Here is a 20,238-nt window from a genome sequence, read left to right as displayed (position 1 = left end):
TGGCTCTGCTCTCTCTCTCTCGCCATTGCGGTGCAGGCTGCGCGCGCAGAGATAAGGCTCAACTGGTGGCGCATGCGCAAGCTGTGCGCGTGCGCGGCAGCTGGGACGCCGGACCGCGGAGTGGGGCTGGAGCTGGCATGGCGGAGGCGCGGCCCGGCTCAGGTGAGCGTGGCTGCCGCTCTGGGGCAGGGGGACTGAGGAGAGGGGCTGCAGGACTGGGTGGGCGCAGTGACGGGGAGGAACGGTCATCGCTCCCAGAGATACTAGCGGATAGAAAGTTGCGCCGAAGCGGTCGCCACCGAACGCTGCCTTGTCGACGGGTGCGGGCTGTGTCCCCACCTGTTGCGGCTGGACCGCCCCTGCCCAGCGCGACTTAGCTGTGCTTGTGGCGCCCAAAATGGCCGGGCTCGCCTGTGCCGCAGGGCCCGGTAGGAAGAACTTTGGCCGAGGAGCAACGTGCTTGCTCCTAGTATGGAACAAACGGATGCAACGTCTTTATACGTAAAGAAGAGCTTGGTTACTGAAAACTTGTCTGCTCTCTGCCCACTCATATCCTTGAAACCCAGGTTTCAGGCTGCCCGCACAGAGCAGTGACAATGATAACGTCTCAGGCCCACGAGCTGCTTAAAGTCGCGTCTTTTTGAGGAGTCTGAGAGGGATCTCTGAGTAGAAGTCTTGGACATGCAGGAGATTACTGATTAAAGCAGGCGCTACCTGTACTGAGGAATCTAGGCAGGGGCTCACGTATGGAGATCGTCTTAGGGACACGGCCTGGACCGGGATTGAGTGCAAAATGCAGGAAAACAGTTTTTCCTTTGTTTTGCCGTGCTTAGTTGTATGATGCAGGTTCAGATTAACTTTAGTTTTATTGGTTGTGATTGCTGAGGAGTGGGGAGGAAACCTTTCAAGACCGCTATTTCAGCCTTGGATTTAATTATATGTCCTGTTTTTTGAGTACTTAACAATAGAAGAACTCTTATGTAATTTTGTCAGGAGTATGTATTTAGAAATACCACTGTTGCTGAGAGTAATCAATGACATTTAGCTTTTTCATCATGTTGCTTAATTTTACTGTAGTCCAGTAGACTTTATCTGATAATGTCACATTGAGGTCAGTTGATGAGCTGACTAATTTCATTGTTCATAGTTGTTAAATTTCTGTCAAGGGAAATCCTGGACTTATGTATTTTGGGTGAAGAAGAAAGTATCATTCTCTATTTTTGCAGCATCCTGATGTTAATTCAGATGAAGATTATCTACAGCCATTGTCCTTAATAGCATCCCCTGTTCTTGGCAGTCTGGCTATCATGATGGAGAAGTTACATGAGTTCAGTTTTTGGTGGTATGGGAATGGGTTCACTGACTGCCTTGTTGGAAGTGAAATGGCCTGGGACATGGTACAGAGAGCAGAGACATAGCTTCAGTAAAGCTGATGCAGTCAAATTTCTTCTTGTCTGCTTATGTTTTATTCTGTCAGGCTGTGGGTCAACTCTGATTGTGAAATCTTTTTGCATAGTATATGTCTATTGGAATAAATAGTAGGTATACTGGGCTAAAAATTGCTTTACTGTAAAGCAGTAGATTAGTCTGCATGGGACACCATTTCTACGCTTGCTTTATAATAAGGCATAGTACAGATAATAATAGAGATATTGTTACTTGGGATTAAGTTCTGGAGTTGGGTCATTTTTTGTGCTCTCAAGAAAAATCTCATAGGTAAATTTTGAATTGTACATGTGCAGTATTAGAATGGAAACTGGGTTTTGCACTGCAGGTTCATGGATGGAGCAAGTGTCTGAGTTTGAAAGCTTAAAATTGAAAGATGTTTCTGCTCTCAGTAGAACAGGGCTTTGAAGAGTGACAGTTTTAGGTCACTACAGATATGTTGCTAATCCAGGATGTTTTGTCAATAGTGAAGAATTATTGAGACCCAGGAAATTATTATAAAAGACAAAGAGGAAAAATATAAGCAGCAAAGCAATTGTATAATAACTATTCACACTGATGCATCTTTCTAGTTTCAGTCCCTGTGCACCTCGAAGGGACAAATGTGTTCTATTTAATAGCTGTTATTTGATTTTTTTCCTCATCAGTTGCTGTTGAATGTAGTTTTGTTTTTTTGCCATCACAACAACAGCTGGGTGTTATACATGATACAATGCATCATTAAGCTGAAGATAACCAGGGAGTTGCTATAATACATTGCTCACTGTAAGGGAGAAGAAGAAAGTGAAAACTTAAAATGTATTCATTTTTCATATGCAAAATCTATTTTGTAGTAGGTACTTTTGTTAGGATGATGAAACTACTTATGACAAAATCCTACTTTCAAATTTTCTTGCATGTCATCTTGAAATGGGCTGGCTAAAACTTTAAAGTTCCATTTAAATTATGGATGCACTGAATTGGACATGAAACTGCAATATCAAAAAACACAGTAACACCACACTGCACCACAGGGGACTAGCAAGCTGGAAAATAGCTTTGCAGAAAAGGTGAGATGAGGCCACCCCTCGAGCACTGTGTCCAGCTCTGGGCTCCGTATGTACAAGGAGAATATGTACATACTGGACTGAGTCCAGCAAAGGACCATGAAGACCATTAAGGAATTGAAGCATCCCTCACATGAGGAGAGGTAGAGAGAGCTGGATATCTGTAGTCGTAAGAAGTATCAGATATAAGGGCTCTGTACAAATACTGAAAGGGTGGGAATAAAGAATACGGAACCAGATTCTTCTTACTGGTATTAAATTAAAGGACAAGAGGCCACAGGGTATAAAACATACAAAATTCCAGCTGAACACGAGGAAAAGCCTTCTTACTGTGAGAATGATAATAGCACTGGAACGAGTTGCTGAGAGGTCATGGCCTCTCAGTCCTTTGAGATACTCAGAATCCAGCTGGTCACAGTTATGGGCAACTGACCCTTTTTGGGTAGGATTTTTGAACTACATGATCTACGGAAGTCTTAAAATGAGCCATTCTGTAATTCTATGGTTAGGCTGGTTTTGCACGTTATTCTCTGGTAATTTCTGGAAAGCATTGTAGAAAGGGAGGATATATTTTATGGCATGAGCTAATACAGTTGAAATAAACAATGAGTTTTGGGCATGCAGATTGTTTTGCCTGGAAATTGGTTGCACTGCTTGTGTCTTATGAACTGAAACAATGTAACTTCTGTTTAGGAAGAAATTCAACATTTTGTAAATCTGCGCTGTCTTAAAAATAATAAGATGCTGTAGGCGAATGTATAAAGTGACAGAAAATATAAAGTTGGTAGTCTGGTTTAAAGCTTCCAGTGCTATGGGGAAAGCCTCAGATTTCCATAATGGACCATTCATTTTTTGTTTGTGGGTTTTTAATTTGGGGGGGGGGGGGGTTGTTGTTCTGTTTAATACAGGCATTTTAAGAGCTGCATGGAGTGTCTTCTTGTGCTTCGTGTCCAGATAGCTGAATCATCTTGTCTGGATATATGTGATGCTGACACAAGTAGATTGTTGTGTGCACATTCTACTGTCGTCTATCTTTAGGTGAAAGAATAGGTTATTTGAATTGCTTTAAAAATGAAGGCATCCATCCTGAAAAATCAGCTTTGTCGTATAGGTGAGAGACAGTATATAAATAGAACATCTATTAATCCTGAGTGGAATATCCTGAGTGGAAAGGGAGTCACAAGAGTCATTGAGTCAAATGCTTGATATCCCACAGGGCAATCTAAAAATTAAATAAGATATCTAAACACATTATTAAAACAGTTCTTGAATACTGAAAAGCTTGGGGTCATGACCACTTTCCTATAAAGCTTTTTCCAGTACTTGAACACCCTTTAATTGAAGTTTTTCCTGATACTCTCCAATCTGACTTCTCTGTCACCAAGCTTTAAGCATTCCTTTGCTTCCTATCACTGGGGAGAAGAAATCAGCAACTGCCTCTCCACTTCCTCTCATGAGAAAACTGTAGGCAGCAATAAGCTGACTCCTCAATCTCCTCCAAGTTCAATGAAGCTAGTATTTTCAGCTGCTCATTTAATTTAGTCCTTTTACCATCTCTGTTGGCTTACTTTGGGCACCTTATATTTTTATCCTATTTTGCTTTGTGAAACCAAACAGACAGTACTAAAGAAACTTTTTGCACACAGTGCAAGACACTCTTTTTGGCTGAATTTGTGGGTATCTCATTAAAAGCAGTCAGTTAGAAGATGTCTGAAGTCCGTTTAGAAAGAATGGTAATAAATCAGTATTGTTTGTTTCATTCCAGTTTTACACTGATAGGAAACTTCAGAAGGAAATCAGTTCTTCCTGTCTAGGAAGTAAAGCTGAATTAATTTAAGAAGAAAGAAGTCTGATGCCTAAAGGGCTGTTCTGTGGACTGTAACTTTTTTTCTGATGTACTTTGTCAGCATATTTTTTCTCTCTTATACTTGTTTTTAATTATCAACTTCATATTAGTTAAAGTACATTATGTAATGGTTCTTAAAAATCTAATTGAATATAGCTTCCTGAAACTGTGAAACTGTTCTAATATATGGCACTTAGGCATAATGTCTTTAAGTGGCACTTTCAAATGTCATCCTTAATGTATTCATAAAAAAGTACCTAAGCTATTGGCGGTACTGTTCCCAAGTAGAAGCTCTGTTTTTGAACTTGAACTAGTAGTTATTGAAATGAGTACTTACTAATTTGCTTCATATTTTTTAATGTGTTCTTATAAAATTAGTTTTCTGAAAGGTAGTTCACAAGGACTACCTCTTTGCCAGGGCATTCTGGCTCTGTCAACAGTTAATGCTGAAGGGGTTTAATGCTATGGTAGAACAGGCATGAAACCATATTGCTTTCATATGCTTCATTCTAATTCAGACCAAAGTTCATAGGGATGTTAAAATCATAGAATCATAGATTGGCTTGGGCTAGAAGGGACCTTAAAAGTCATGTAGTTTCAGTCCCCCCCTGTGATGGGCAGGGACATCTTCCACTAGACCTGCTTATTCAGAGCCCCATCCAGTGTGGCCTTAAACACTTCCAGGGATAGGACCGCTGCTTTGGGCAACCTGTTCCAGTGTCTTACCACTGTCACAGTGAAGATTTTCTTCTTTATATCTAACCTAAATCTCTCCTCTTCCAGCTTGAAGCCAGACCCCCTTGTCCTGTCCTTACATACCCTTGTAAAAAGTCACTGCCCATTTTTCTTGTGGGCTTCCTTCAGGTACTGGAAAGTTGCAGTTAGGTCACCTTGGAGCCTCTTCTCCAGGTTGAACAAAAACAATTTTCTTAGCCTTTCCTCACAGGAGATAGGCTCCATCCTTCCAGCCATCTTGGTAGCCTCCTCCACGCTTGCTTCAATTCAAGAATTTGATGACCTTCATGTGCTGGGGGACTCCATAGCTGGATGCAGTACTCCAGGTGTGGAGTATTCAAAGCAGACTAGAGGGGATGAATCAACTCATTTGACCTGCTGGCCACACTTCTTCTGATGTGGCCCAGGTTGCAGTTGGTCTTCTGGGCTGTGAGCACATGTTGTCAGGTCATGTCTGCCTCTCATTCACCAAGTCTTCTCAGCAGGGCTGTTCTTGATCTGTTCATCCCCCAGCCTCTGTTGGTACTTGGGGTTGCCCTGACCCATGTGCAGCACTTTGCCCTTGGTCTTGTTTAACCTCATGAGATTCCTGTGGACCCACTTTCTGAGCTTGTCCAGGTCCTTCCGGATGGCATTCCGTTCTCAAGCTTGGTCAATTGCATCACTCAGCTAGATGGCATCTACAAATTTGCTGAAGGTGCAATGTATCTCTTTGACTATATATTTAATGAAGATATTAAACAACAGTGGTTGCAATACAGACCCCTGAGGGACATTGCTTGTCACTGATGTCCATTAGGACTCTGAGCTGTTGACCACTACTCTTTGGATGTTACTTTCCAGGCAATTTTTTATTTATGTAATAGTACACCCATCTCTAATTGAGAGAGCAGGATGTTGGGAGAGACCATATCAAAGTCTTTATGTAAATCCAGATAAATAATACCTGCAGCCCTTCCCTTGTCTACTTATGCAGTCACTCCATCATAGAAAGCCACTATGTTGGTCGGGTGGGACTTGTCCTTGGTGAAGCTCTGCTGGCTGTCCCAATCACCTCCCTGTCCTCTATGTGCCTTAGTGTAACTCCTAGGAGGATCTGTTCCATTATGTTCTCAGGCACAGAGGTGAGACAATATAGAAGTTTTTTCTAAAGTTATTATTATATTCTATGTTTATTTTATAGAAATATAGGCTGGACTTTAGCTTTAGGGCATCCCTTTTACTATGAATTTTTGTGTATGTATATGTAAGCATGTCAGAGACAATTACAGCCAGTGTTAGCTACTTATTATTACACTTGTACATTTATTTTGCAGTTTCTTGTCTTGGCAGACAGAAATCAGTTTTAGTAGATTTTACCACTATGGAATTTTCTTTATTATGTAGAAGCTGACAGCAAGAATGGGAATCTTATTGATGTATAAAGTTCTGATGAATTATTAATATTTTGGAGGTGCTTTTAAATATCTGAATCCTAGTTTCTATTTTTTTTCTGTAGCCTTTTTTTCTGCAAACCTGTTTTTATTAAACTATAGCTATCCATCAGACTTTAAATTTTAGAGTATGCAAAAGAAAACTTAAAACAGCTAATAAAATGGACTGTTTCAAATAAGGTTTGCATGTAATTCTAGGATTGCATTCTGTTTTCAGATCAAAATGTGTGAAATTTTAGTAGTCTTTATGAATCACTGCCATTAACATTATAGTGCATAGTTTACAATTGTACTGCTCTTTATTAGTGATAGGAAAGAAACTGACTTAACACTGGGAAAACTGGAAGTAAGTGTAGCTGTAGAAAATAAAATGGACAACTTTACATGTGCAATTCTTTGCACAGGATACATATGCTGAGAAAAATAGAGTGTTTCTAGGGAAGGTGCTTTCAGTCCAGTGTATAAGCCTAATGTTGGTACCTATTAGGGTCTGCAGTCCTAATGGTAGAATAGTACAGCTGGAAGGGACCTACAGTGGTCATTGAATCCAGACCTGACCACTTCAGGGCTGACCAAAAGCTGAAGCATATTGAGAGTGTTGTCCAGTTGTCTCTTGGACATTGGCAGACATGGGGTATTAACCACCCTTCTGGAAAGCCTGTTAAAGGTTTTGACCATGCTCTTGGCAAAGAAATGTCCCCTCATGTAGAGTCTGAACACGTCCCCACCCCTCCTCCTTATTCCTGGGTGCGGGGGGCGCGGGGGAATCACAGCTTTGAACTATTCCCACAGGTGCTGGCAGTGGGTACCAGGAAGAAATGATCAGTACCTGTGTCTCTACTTCTTTTTTGCCTGAGCTAATTTAGCTTTTTTGATGATTCTTAATTCAGTCTTGAGCTGTTTTGAAGACCAGACTTCTGTTTGTTTTTTTCATTTTGTTGTCTCAAAATCAGGTTAATATTTAAACTTTAAAAACCCCAAACTATTTGTATTTGCCATTTCTATCCAGTTTATTTATAACATATAATACTGTATAGAGTGGCATGTAATAATATATAATATACTAGATTAATAACATAGACTATCTTGTAATATAACATTGTAATGTTAATATATACGGGTATAGTAAATATAGATAATATTACATGATATATATTATATAAATAATATATAATACAGTTTTTGCAAAGACAAAAATCCCCGAAGTAATTTCAACTGCTCTTTAAAAACTAAAGTGTGAATTAGGCAATGTGGCTAAAACATCCTGAAATGTAATTTTAAATTCTTAATTTTTATTAAGGTTAAAGCTTCACTTCCACAAAGTTGTGGAAGCTGCCAACTTCACATTGCAGCTATGAGCATTCCTAGAAATTTTGATAAAACCTTTTTTCATTTGAAAACAAATTCATTGGGAAAAAAAAGCATGTTAGTGCCTTGAAATGTTCTGGTTTATACTTATCTTCAAAATGTTAATTTCCACAGTCTTTATTGAAAAAAATAGTGGGTAGTTCAGGAACCTAGATTGCATTAGCCTTTTGGAGAGTCATTTGGCCTAAGTCATGGCCTAAATGTTTGATTATCTCTTTTAATTGTTATGTACTAGGAATAAACTGTGCTCTGTCCTACCACATGAGGTAACCTACCCAGCCAGTAAAATAAGATTCATGAGATGTCCATGAGATTTTATTACCTACTTTTTTTTACATTACTGTGTAAAATTTAACTAATCTGCCACAGCCAATTAAAGTACCCCTGATATGCATCTAATAATTTCTGTTGCAGGCTGACGCTACTGGCGCAGTGTTACAGGAAATTGAGTAACATAGGCTTTATCTTTCTTTTATCTAGAGGCATGGAAATTAGAGAAGACTGCTGAAGTAGAAGCATGGTTCATGTTGATGGCCTCAGAAAAATAGTTTTGCACAGCTGTTCTGTGCCGTTTAATATGTCTGTCTCTAGAACAGTGTAATCAGAGTTGGTGCAAGTATTTACTAATGCTACTTTTAATTTATATTCAAAGTTTTGTATAATATTCAAATCTCAGATGTAGACATTGTATTTAAAGGACACCTTTTTTCAGATTCTTGTATTTATGCAAACATGCTAGGAAAAACTTTAGATGTTAAACACTGATTGTCACACTTGCATGTCTTGTGCTACTTCAAAAGTTTTCTTTCACCTTTTATTTTTATATTCTTAATTCTGGGTCATCACAGTCCTGTAAAGATGACAAGAAGGCTACTACAAAGCACTGTATGATTCAGTTCTAGTTTCTGGACACTTGTTTCCACTTGTTCGGTCAAGTGTGGGATTGATGGAACTTCTGGACCTTTGCATGTATGGTAATTTGGTTCAAAAGAAGTATGTACTGTTTAAGTTTTATGAATTTGTATTTATTTATGTTTTAGGTACATTGAATTTCAGCCCTGGTGCTGCTGATTCCAATTTTGGAGAAGGACAACCGACAGATATAAACTGGTTAAAGAAAGATAGGAAAAACTCTAACAGTAATCAGAATAGAAGTAATATACCAATTCCTAGTCTGTATTCTGAAAGAGGTACAGATTATGAAAGCTCTTCCACAAAGCATCATGGCTTTTGTAAACTGGAAAGTCAGTATGGGAATTCTGAAGACTTCCACCAATATTTTGGTACCAGTAAAAGTTTGAAGAATCGCAGCTTGCCAAGCCAGAGATTGCACAGATTAAGAAATGATAGCACATGTGCTAGAAATAAAACAAGGCAAAGTACTACTGATACTGCTGCAGGTCCAGGAATTTCAGATGCTGCACTAGTACCTGGTAGAAGAGCACCTCCTAGAGGATACAGTGATTTTCTCTCCTCAGAGAGTGACAGGGAAGTACCTAATGCGGATAGCAGAGGGGCAAAGCCAAAGAAAACGCATATGATACATATATCAGGGAGAGGTTTCAGGGAAAAGGGAAAGCAGATACATGACCGTGAAAAGCGAACGAGCTCTAAACAGAAAGTAGATCTGTTAGAAAATTTTCCATCTTTGGATTTGACGCAGTCTGACTCTTCAGAATCATCCATTGGAAAGGCATTCTGTGATGCACCTTTTGGAAGTGGGGATGAACAAAAAAGCTACAATAATGTAAACAAAAGATATCCCCGGAAGCCTGTGTGGAATAAACCCCCAGTAGAAAAGGAGTGTCAGAAAAGACATGATTCTCACCGTAGTAAAAATACAAAAGTAGGTAAGAAGTCTTCTGTTGCATATACTCCAAAAGATAAAAATGAAAGGAAGAAAGAACTCATTGCTCACAAAAATGATGAAAACTTGACCAGTGAAATCAGACATCAGTTGTCTGAGTCTCTCAGGTTCAGTGGAAGAAAGTTCTTGCTAAAGGGGGATCAAGTACCTTCACTTCATTTCAGCTGGACCCAGTACTGGAAGAAGCAAAGTGATGTACCAAAAAACAAAGAAACTCATACAGGTAAGTTTTTGAGACTGTCCTGGACTCCCATATGAAAGATATGATTTTGAATAATTTAAGCAGTCTTTGCTTCAGCTCCTGCGTTGAGTAGCTGAAGAAGCTTGTTATTTCACATTAAACTGGTTTTGGATCAGAGGGTAGAAGTAAATGTAGATGCATGGTATTTCAGTGGGAACATATTCTGTAAATTTACTAGAGAAGGACTGATTTTGTTCAAAGTTTTTTCTGCTTTTGCTACAAAACTGCAAGCGATGACCTAGTCAGGTACCGTTTTAAAATGTGTATGTTGTGGGAGTAAAATTCTGAGCATTCTAAATAATGGTTCTTGAGAAGGATAATGCTGAAACTGACTTTTGCAGCATAGGTCTTTTCATGTTATATGTAGGAGTAGGAAAATGCCAGACAGAGAAACGATATTCTACTCATAACTGAATTTTATGTGGTTTTTTTTCTGCACTTTTGATGCCTTAAAGAACCTATAAATGAAACAACACACACTTCTGAGATAATATTAGTATGGGAGGTAATATAAAAGCTGGTCTTGGAGGCCTCCATGGGCACATGTGGAAAATGTCCACACATCCCCCCCACCACTGCAGGTGCATAGGGTTTTATAAGTTTAGTAACTTAACATAATTGACAAAAATCACCAATTAGGAGCATGAGTGGTGATGCTGTTCCCCCCACAGTTCAAGACTGAACCTTGTTGATGAAAATGTGTCTCAAAGAGCTGTTTTTCAAGCTTGGTTTCTAGGGAGAATTTCATGAAAGCATAGGGGTCTTGGAATGTGTTTTGTCTTTCTAGCTATCAGGGCAGGGGAAAGTACTGGGGAAAACTAGCTATGAATGCAATAATACGCTACAGAGCTCTAAATATGTGTGTGAAAAATACAGAGAATAGAAGAAAAAAACCAAAAAACGTTAGGCATCACCTCAAAAGATAATTAGAAATAGAGGCAAGATCTGGATACTATTTTTGGACGTTTGAGAATAAAAACATATGCTGTTGACAGTCTAAACCAGACACACTCAGATAGCCACAGTTTTTGGTTATCTGAGTGAATTTTATGCTGACTCATACCATTAGTGACTGAAAACATTAAATGGAAATCAGCTCAATCTCTTCGGGGCTATGATACTTGTTTCTGTTTCAACAACAACTTAGGTAGCTTATTCTTACTGTTTTGCATAAGCTTAAGCACCAAGTGTTGAGGCTTAAATGTTCAGATGCAATAAGGAGAAACACCAAGAATTATATTTATTTGATATTTTACAAAGCATCTCAACCTCACCTTCTGTTGCACATAATGATAGAGATAGGTAGACTAGTTCCAATTATCTTAACTGTGATATCAAATCTGTTGAAGACTTTACTTCTCAGCATCTCCTGTTTCACAATTGAGAAACTAATAGCATAATTAGGAAGCATAAGATACGTCTAGTTGGAAGACCTTGATCCTCTCTAACCTCAATAAATTAACTGTCATGCTCCTGGGTTCTATTTGAATTATGAAATTGAAGGCAACTCAGTCTTTTCCCAGCATTATTATTAAATGAAAAACATCACATGCAATAAGCAGAAAGATAAGTAATAGTCTTTCTTAGGGAACTTAAGGAGCTTACCTCTCCAAAATAGTAGTTTATTTGCATGCTTTATTTGGGAGGTCTTTTGGAAACACTGTCTGCCACTGTTTTCAGGGAACTAGGATTGTGGATTTTTAACTATTTCTGGGACAGCTACAGTTTCTAAGTATGGTATAGCTTTAGTCTTCTGGAGAAAAGAAGTATGTTTTACATAAGAATATTCTTTTATGGCAGATAATAATTATGGGATAGCAAATAGAAATTACTGTTAATCCTAAATGTTATGGGGCTTGATGCAGGAGGGCTAGAAAACAAATTTGAAAATCATATTGAGGAGAACAAGCAATGTTAACACTTGCAAGCTGTGGGCTTGCTTGCAATCACATGTGGTACAAGCACATTTTGAATTGACAGTGATTCTTTTCTATTATTTTCCTTTCTTATTTCTTTCATTGTGAATTTGAACTTTCCTTCTTGTGATCTGGTCTAATCACAGAGGAGCAAAGAGAACTCTCTGACTAAAGCCAAATGTACTTGAGTTCAAATGTTTGCAAAAATGAGATTAAAACACAAACAAGGTTAGATGTTGATACCAAAAAAATGATATATTTTATTTAATAGTAAAAGAGAGAAAGAGAAAAGAAAGAAAGAAATAGAAAAAGGGGGCTGGGAGGAGAGGGGATGGGGAGAGTGACAGAGACAGATTAAATAGAAACATATCACCCCTTCATGGGTTCCAACGACGTCTTATTGTTCTCCTCCCTCTCATCTTCTTGGTGATGACAGTCCCCTGCTGAAAAATATAGAATCCAATGGATCAATCATGGGCCAGGTGGGAACGTCCAGGTGCCTCCCCTAAGGAGGCAGGTTTGACATGGTTGCCTGCAGGACTGTGGGTCTGTTGCATCATGTTGCATCCTGTGCAGTGTTCTCTGGTACAGGGTCTGGGGACCCCTTGGAGTGGGCCTTTGATGGGCCATGACATCCCATCTGCTGTCCCTCACATGGATGTCTGGTAGATGTGGCTTTCCCAGGGTGGGGGGGGTCCTGCAGTTGGGATAGTCTGCACAGCAGATGGATGGGTGTTCACTGCCTCTTACTGGAGGATATGCCACACATCCAAAAGAACTTCCTCACTTCCTCCTCGGTTTGGTGTCAGGGTCTGTGCAAGTCTGGCAGCAGATAAACCTGGGGCTATAGCCTTTACCCCGAAGCTTCTGGACATCCCTGACATAGATGTATGGTCTTCCAGTCTTATCCATCATTTCCCAGATGTGTTATCTCTGTCCCTTAGACAGTTTAACTCACAGTTGAGGGCCTCAGCCCAGAAACCTCATTTAGAGTGCAGAGTCTTCCATGCAGTTTTTGTTACACAATTTGTTTTAATAGGCAAAAGTTCTTCATAAAAATGTTTAAGCCATAAACCATAACATTTCAGTCTCTGATACTTGTATTGGCACAATCTTAAAATGCTACATTTTTACACTGTATGCTTGTAGTTAGCATATTTTAAATCCTGTGGACATTTCTAAGGTGTATTTGGTAGTCTTAATGGGTGAGAAGTAATCTGACAGAAATGAAGCTTTATGTGGTGCCTTTCTTAGGTTTGCACATCAGGCTGTGTTGACTTTAATGTGGGGTTCTTGCTTTATTTTCAGAGTACTTTTTCACATTTGTTCATATGGCTCAAAAGACCCCCTACTTTGACTGTTGTTCCAAGTAATTCCACTCCTAAAATACTCACTTTATAAAGGGCTTATTCCCATAATCCAGGTCCTTCACTATTAATATTTGTTGTGTCATCTCCTGGAAATACTTAAGGATAGGAATTAAATGTAATTTTGGCAGAGATTTCTGTATTTAAGAGCATTCATCTTCTTAGTTTAAAGTGTATGCAAAGATTAATTTCCTATATAAAGTGATGAGTAAAATCTCAAACTTCTGTCAATCTTAAAAGTATTAATTAGTTCATAAGATCAGAATAATTACTATTTGTCAAAGTGGAATTTGCATTGCCACTTTAATAAGAATCTTATATTCCTTCTTCCTGCTCTGAAGCTAAAAAAATGCACAGCAAGTATCAAACTGGAATTTTCCATGAGTAAACTAATGTCTTATTTATAGCCACTGAGCTAAAATAGCCACAGAACTAAAATAAGTTTCACTATAATTTAAATGAAATCAAATTTCATTTGAGTTTGATTTCTCAGCTAGCTGTTCTTTTATGCACAAGTAATATATTTGATTTGCAGGGTCACTGATTGAACAGCTGACCACAGAGAAGTATGAGTGCATGGTATGCTGTGAGGTGGTCCGAATAGTAGCCCCAGTGTGGAGCTGTCAGAATTGTTACCATGTATTCCACCTGAATTGCATCAAGAAATGGGCACGATCACCAGCTTCACAAGCTGAAGGTTGGTATTTTCTCAAATATATATTGTATATATATATTCTATATTATGTATACATGTTGTATATATATTCTCAAATGTATTTAAATAAATGTATTAATGTGTTGCTTATGTAGTGAAAACTATTAAGAATTTTTAAGATAACAATGTGACCCACCTCTAAGGCAAGGCAATCAAGTTCATTGTTAAAGGGACCTCTGGGGGTGGATTAAAGCAAAACAACACTAAGTAACTGATACAACAACAAATTTTTTTAGAACTGCTTTGAAATCTTAAGTGGAACAAGACTTAATGGATTTGAGAAGGAGTACTGTAGGTATTCTGAAGGGTATGATCACTCTAAGAGAGGAAAACAGAAAAGAGAAAAACTCAGACGAAAAGAGAGATCTATCACCACCCATGGCTCCAGTGACATGGCAGGGGATCATGGTCCATGGTCGTGATATGCGGTCCATGTCCATCGGACATATCAAAAATTGGGGGGTTTATAACCCTGATTCTTCTAGTACCTCCAGTACCTCCTCCAAGAAGAATTCTGGGTATGCACAGTCTTCTTTCTGAAAGGTTCTGGAAGTCTGGCAGCGTCAAACAGGGGGCTTGAGTATATGTGCCTGGAAAAATTTTCTGAACAAACTTTCCAAGTTCAGGGTTTTGTGGCTGCATAGTTGTGGCTTGTGGTGGAGAGAAATTTGCGTTAAAAAACCCCTCTATCATTCTTCTGTAGTATCCGTTCCTTACAGCGGCTTCTCCTTTAGTTCAAAGTTTCTCCTTTAGTTAAACAAACTTAAACAGCTTGTTTAAGACAAAATTTAGCCGTAAGCAGCAAATGGTTCACTACAAGTGGCAAGCGGTAAACAAGTTTTAAATCAATTTTTTTCCTACAGTTCTGTGTATGCCATATATAATCCTCATAACTTGATTCTTTCCAGTGTTCTAGCTAAACCTAATTTCCAGATTTGGATGCGTAAGATCATTCAATGAAATCAGTGCATCAGGATGCAAAACTCTGTGGCTGTGTTTTTACACACCAAGAAACATCTCATCTCTTATCTGTGCTTTGCTGAGCAGAAGACACACTTCATGCATTAGTTGTCTGCTTTTACTCAACCACTTTTTAGTTTGTTTCTCAGATAAAATACTCCGGAAATTCATCCCTCATGCCATGCAATGAAATGGAATGCAAAGAAAACAGAAAGCTTCAGCCTTTGTCATCAGTTTAAACTGTTTCATATTCCTTGTATTTTACCACTTTTTGAAACTCTTAAACCAGTATGTTATGCCCTTTGAATCCTTTACTGTAAGCTAAGGCTGAGTTGCAGCCACTGCTCAGTTCAGTTGAGTGGTGTAGATGCACTCTGAAGATGATAATCCTGAAGTAGCCTTTATTTTTTTCTGTACCCTGCTTGTTCAGCATTTGCCATTCTTTGTGTCATTCTTTATCTCTCTGGGCAGACTGAAGAAATACAATGTCACCTAGTTCCAATTTTTTGACAGGAGTTCTTTCAGACTGTAAATCTCCTGCAGAAAGGATTGGTTGCAAAGTTCTTTTTGCAGAAGGTGCATAGTCAGACTTCTGGGATGGCTGGTTATGGGCCCCAGTTCTCACTTGGTGAGTTTATTTCAAAGGGGCTTGAGGTACTATTTTACTGTCTTGGTTTGAAAAGGCAGGTGTTTTCTGAGAAAGGCAGGAGCCTCTCTTGAAAAGGAAGATACAAGCCCCCTCCCTCTGAATTATTCTAATTTTGAAATAAGGAGGCTGTCAGGCAAAGATACGGGAGTAGGAATAACAGTTATTAAGACAAAAAAATTTTTTAAAAATCCAGAATACAAGACAACACTGACAGAGTCAGAAGACAACCTGACATCCTGCTGGTCAGGGTGTTACAGTAGCAGTCCAATTAAATAGTCGTTGCAGTCCTCCTGGAGTGACAAATGTGGTTCTGTTGAAGCAGTGATCCTGTAGAAGGGTGTAGTTTTCCTCTGAAGGTCCAATGGTGGTATTGATGGGCCTGGTCTTCCTCTGGGAATCCAGTGGGAAAAAGCTGGTTGTGGTGTTCCAAATCTCAGATTACATCCAGGTAGGAATGCTTGTCTTCTCCCCCTGGGCAGAGCATCTCACAGTGGGATGTTGTAATTTTATCAGTCATGCAGTGAGACTCAAGGGCCCATTAACCTCCCATTTTCTGGAGGGAGGATTGGTTGTGGAAGAGATAAACTGCCCCACCTGGTTTTAAGTGGTGGCCCAATTAACAGAAGATAGCTGCCCCACCTCTAATGGTTGGCAATAGAATACACACCCCCAGCCACATCTTGCATTTCCAACCTAAGACATTTACCGTGAGGTGGGCACAAGGGAGAAATGTGACAGTTGTTAGAAGGTTAAAAGCCAAACTTCATTTGCAAACTTTATAAGCCGAACTGAGAGTGACTGTTGAGTGATGACCCTTTTTTGGAGTTGATTTATCTCATTGGAACAGCTTACTCTTGACAAAAGAGTAGCTGCTTGCTTAAGGGAGCTTTCATCTTTCAAGACAGTAACCTTAGATGCTTGAATCCTGAAAGCTTTTAAAATAGCAAGATTTTGGGCCATTTGCTTTTCGTGTAAAAATTTGTGGACTAAACATGTTGTTGTATTCTGCATATGAGAGAACTAGAGCTAATCATTAACTGAAGTCAAAGGTTGTGGCCTCAGTAGACCTGATGCTATAGCTCCAATAAAGACAAGAGTACATATTTCTTGACCTGCAGACTTTGCTATCCCATCTTGTTTAGATTTTGTAATCCAGAGTGTATTTGTTTTACCGTATGTTGTTTCAGTATATGTTCTACATTTCAGGCTTTGGATGATGAGGAATTCACTAGAATCCTGGCACTTATTACTGTCTGCTGTAGGAAAAATGGAACACTGTAATCTACCTAACTCTATAATTTGCTGGGTTTTGGAAGGGAAAAAAAAGTTGGTTTGGTTTTGGTTTATTTAAAATTTTTGGACACTATTTCCTTTGATTCTGCAAATGTTATAATGAATTCCAGAAAATCTTCCCTAATTCAGCAATCAGAGTTTTCACTGGTATGTTTCACTTTGAGCCTATTTGCTAATAAGATGAGTTTTGAATATTCAGTTCATGTTTTTGCAGCAGTGTCTCTTGGTTTGAAAGGTGCCTGCCAAGGAAGGCGGGAAGCTCCCTTAGCTGGAGGGACCCTTGGTAGGAGGGTATGACCCTCTTTCCTCTGAGTTATTATAACTTTGAAATTAAGGGGCTTTCAGGCAAAGATACAGGGAAAGGAATAACAGTATAACAAAGCAAACAACAACAGCAGCCCAACAAAAAAACAGAAACCCAGTAACAGCCTTCTCTTGGCTGAAGGTGCTTTCCTCTATGGTGTAGTTACGGTCACAGCCGGCAGGGGCACTGTTGGCTCCCAGCCAGGTAGGGCAGGTGCAATACTTCCATTGCAGCTGCAGGGGATGGTGTGGTGCAAGTTCAGCTGCATTTCCCTGGTGTAATGGCGGACAGGCTGGATGGTGAAATGGGCTGCAGCTGGAACCTCGGAATGGCAGTCAGGATGGGGGAAGCAAGCACACCCCCTGGGGTTGCAAACAAATGTGACAGATAACTTAGGGGTTGCTGGACCTGGAGTGCTGGGTTAGAGTGTAGCAAAAAAAGCCTGAGGCTGCAGCCAAAAGCAGTGGGGCTGGGCAGTGGCAGCTGGAGTTCCCATAGCAGCTGCCACACACAGCCAGAGACACGATTTTCCCCTGAGACGCCTGAATAGATGGTGAGGATCCTTTCCAATCAGATCATGTGTTAATAAGTTCCCAGTTCAATGGCTGCTCTAATGAGCAACGGCTCACCCACAGTAAGGAAGAGGCAGTGCAGGGCTGGGAACTGTGGTGGCAGTGAATTCTTCCCACAGTAAGCAGCTCAACTTAGTCCTCCTCTGATGCCAAGAGTGAGAGAGAGCTATGGGCTAAACCAAGCCCCTCACCACCTCCCCATGCCCTCCCTTCAGGCCCCCCCGGCCAAAATCTTGCAGTGTCACTGCCCTTCCCAGGAGAAAGCCCCTCAGGTAAGAGAGCAGTCAGCTGCACCCTTCCCCCACCTTGGCCATTTCTTTTGACTCTCTTAAGTGCCAGTTGTTATTCTCTCTTAGCAACAAATGGGACAAAATTCCATAAGAGAAAGGATCTTCCGTTTTTTTTTCCCTTCCTTTTCTATCTTCCAACTGGTGTTTCAGTGAAAATTGCCCTCCTTATTGCAGCAGCTCTTAACCTCTGTGATTCATAGTAGAAGGCTGAAAGTGTGTGTGTGTGCATAATTTCTCAAAATTTTTTGTGATCACAGAATTGGATCAGAGAAATCCTGAATATTTGGATGAAGTAGATAATATCCCTCATGGAGATCTCATATAGTTTCATCTTCCAGAACAATAGTGACTTGTGTAGTATATATTAGAGTTAATTCATGCTATATATGTGTATAAAATATTGTAATATCCAACTTAGGTCTTTGACCACCCTGGCTGTGAACAGAGTCTTATTTCTATTCAGTTAGTTCCCGGACATCGTTAAGATAATATCAAGTCCGTTAATGTAAGAATGAAACCTTCCTGGGCCGACTTCCCAGGAATGTCTGAGCTGTTCATGAGAATTTTCACCTGGAGAGATTGCATTTACCAACTTGAGCACCAGCACCACTCTGTTACATGTCAAAGAAGGCTATTAGAAGAAGTTCAGACAGCCATCTGGACACCTGGACTGGCTTTTGTATATTTCTGCATCTGTATGGTCCCAGTTATACATGTGAAGGGACACAAAAGAACCTTCTGTCATTTCTGCCTCGGGCAGAATAAATGGGATATAAGCTGGCGGCATGAAGCAGTCGGGGTGATCCACTGAGGATACGCTGGCACTCTGTCAGTCGCATCCAGGTTCACCCAGCGCCAACTTCTGGGGTTGACGCTGCCTTGGCTGTGGTGGTTTTTCGAAATTCTATTTTTGTTGTTGATCTAATAAATCTTTGTTAAATTTTTTTATAAATTTGGCTTCTGAACACTTGTGTCCGTTACAAGAGAGAAGGACATATGGATCCTTTGAGGACAAGGCACAATGCTCAGCAAGGGGAAGCTTTGGCATTAATGAAAGCAAGGCATTACCAGGATGGGAGTCCTGGGACACCAACGCTAATTAAATGTTGAGACACTATGCAACAGAACGCTTATTGGAAGTGAAAAACAGAAGGAGTGTACAGCTCTCTTTTATTATTTGTGCTTATTAAGACATTGTATGTATGTTTTGCTCATTCCAAACTCGCTGATATAATTCCGGTGTTATTGTCTGAATTTTGAGATCCAGAGCAGGCCATCAGATCGGCATCAATGTAAAGGTGGGTGCAGTTGAAAAGGAAAGGGAAGTATTCTGGATTTCCATGTCAGTGTGAGAAAATGTTCTTACAGCTCTACATACTTGGATGGGAAGAAGCAATGAACTGTCTTAGGTCTGGATGTCTAGGTTCCAGAAACTAGTTCTAGAGCTAGGTTACTGTAACCAAGTCTTCTCACACTCTACAGTATCTCTCTTCTCAGGCTATATTGAAGATGTCTTCTGTCAGAAACTTCTTTGCCTTCTATTGTCTTGACAGTCACCTGAAAAAATGACAGCTGGTTTGGCCAAGGCAAGTGAAAGAATCTCCTGATTATCTGTGGGGAGTCAAGGAATTCCTCTCTTCTTGGTCTGCTTGCTCTATGGTGTGTTAAGGAACCTTCCCAGTTCTGCCATTCACAGGACCGTCTAGCAGTCATACTCTCAACACCTGTGAAGAGAGGCCAAAGCCCCTTTACAGTGTACAGCTGGAGTGAGCCAGTGGGTGCTTCACTTGACTCCCTACTGTGCGGAAAATTACGCTGTGAAAACTAGTGTCCATAAAGGAGACAGGAGTCCTGCAGCTTTATTCAAATGAAGGGAGAGAGTCCACTAGGCCATACCCCCATGGGGTCTCTTGAGTTTTTGTAGGATGCAGCCTCCTTTTATCCTAAACTCCTAAACTCCCAGCTGCATGTTGCCCTCCTCCTTTCCCCTTTGGGTTGAGGTGCTAGGAAGGTACAGACTTACAAAACTGCCTACTAAATATTCCCTCTTGGATGTGTATACTCCCCCCCGCCCCCATCACACATTGTATGACCATTAAAACTAGCTGTAAGCCCATCCTAAGTGGAGAAGCTAATTTCCATAAGTCTATTAATTAAGCCTGTTGTTTTTCCCCCAAAGTTCAGGAATTC

The 20,238-nt window shown here is 40.0% G+C and overlaps 1 protein-coding gene across 1 annotated transcript in view; it reads left to right on the top strand.

Moving 5' to 3' along the window:
* Positions 1 to 109: 109 nt before the first annotated feature.
* Positions 110 to 20,238, top strand: part of NFX1 (nuclear transcription factor, X-box binding 1) — a 73,624-nt gene continuing 53,495 nt past the window's right edge. The window contains exons 1-3 of the mRNA XM_084207360.1: positions 110 to 162; positions 8,915 to 9,964; positions 13,801 to 13,962. Coding sequence (XP_084063486.1) covers positions 138 to 162; positions 8,915 to 9,964; positions 13,801 to 13,962 — 1,237 coding nt within the window. The 5' untranslated portion in view covers positions 110 to 137. The remainder of the gene's footprint in view (positions 163 to 8,914; positions 9,965 to 13,800; positions 13,963 to 20,238) is intronic.

The sequence above is a fragment of the Fringilla coelebs genome (assembly GCF_963513975.1).
Source record: "Fringilla coelebs genome assembly, chromosome: 1".
Classification (NCBI taxonomy): Eukaryota; Metazoa; Chordata; class Aves; order Passeriformes; family Fringillidae; genus Fringilla; species Fringilla coelebs.
Note: the sequence above shows the minus strand (reverse complement) of the source record. Positions and strands in the feature narration are given on the sequence as shown.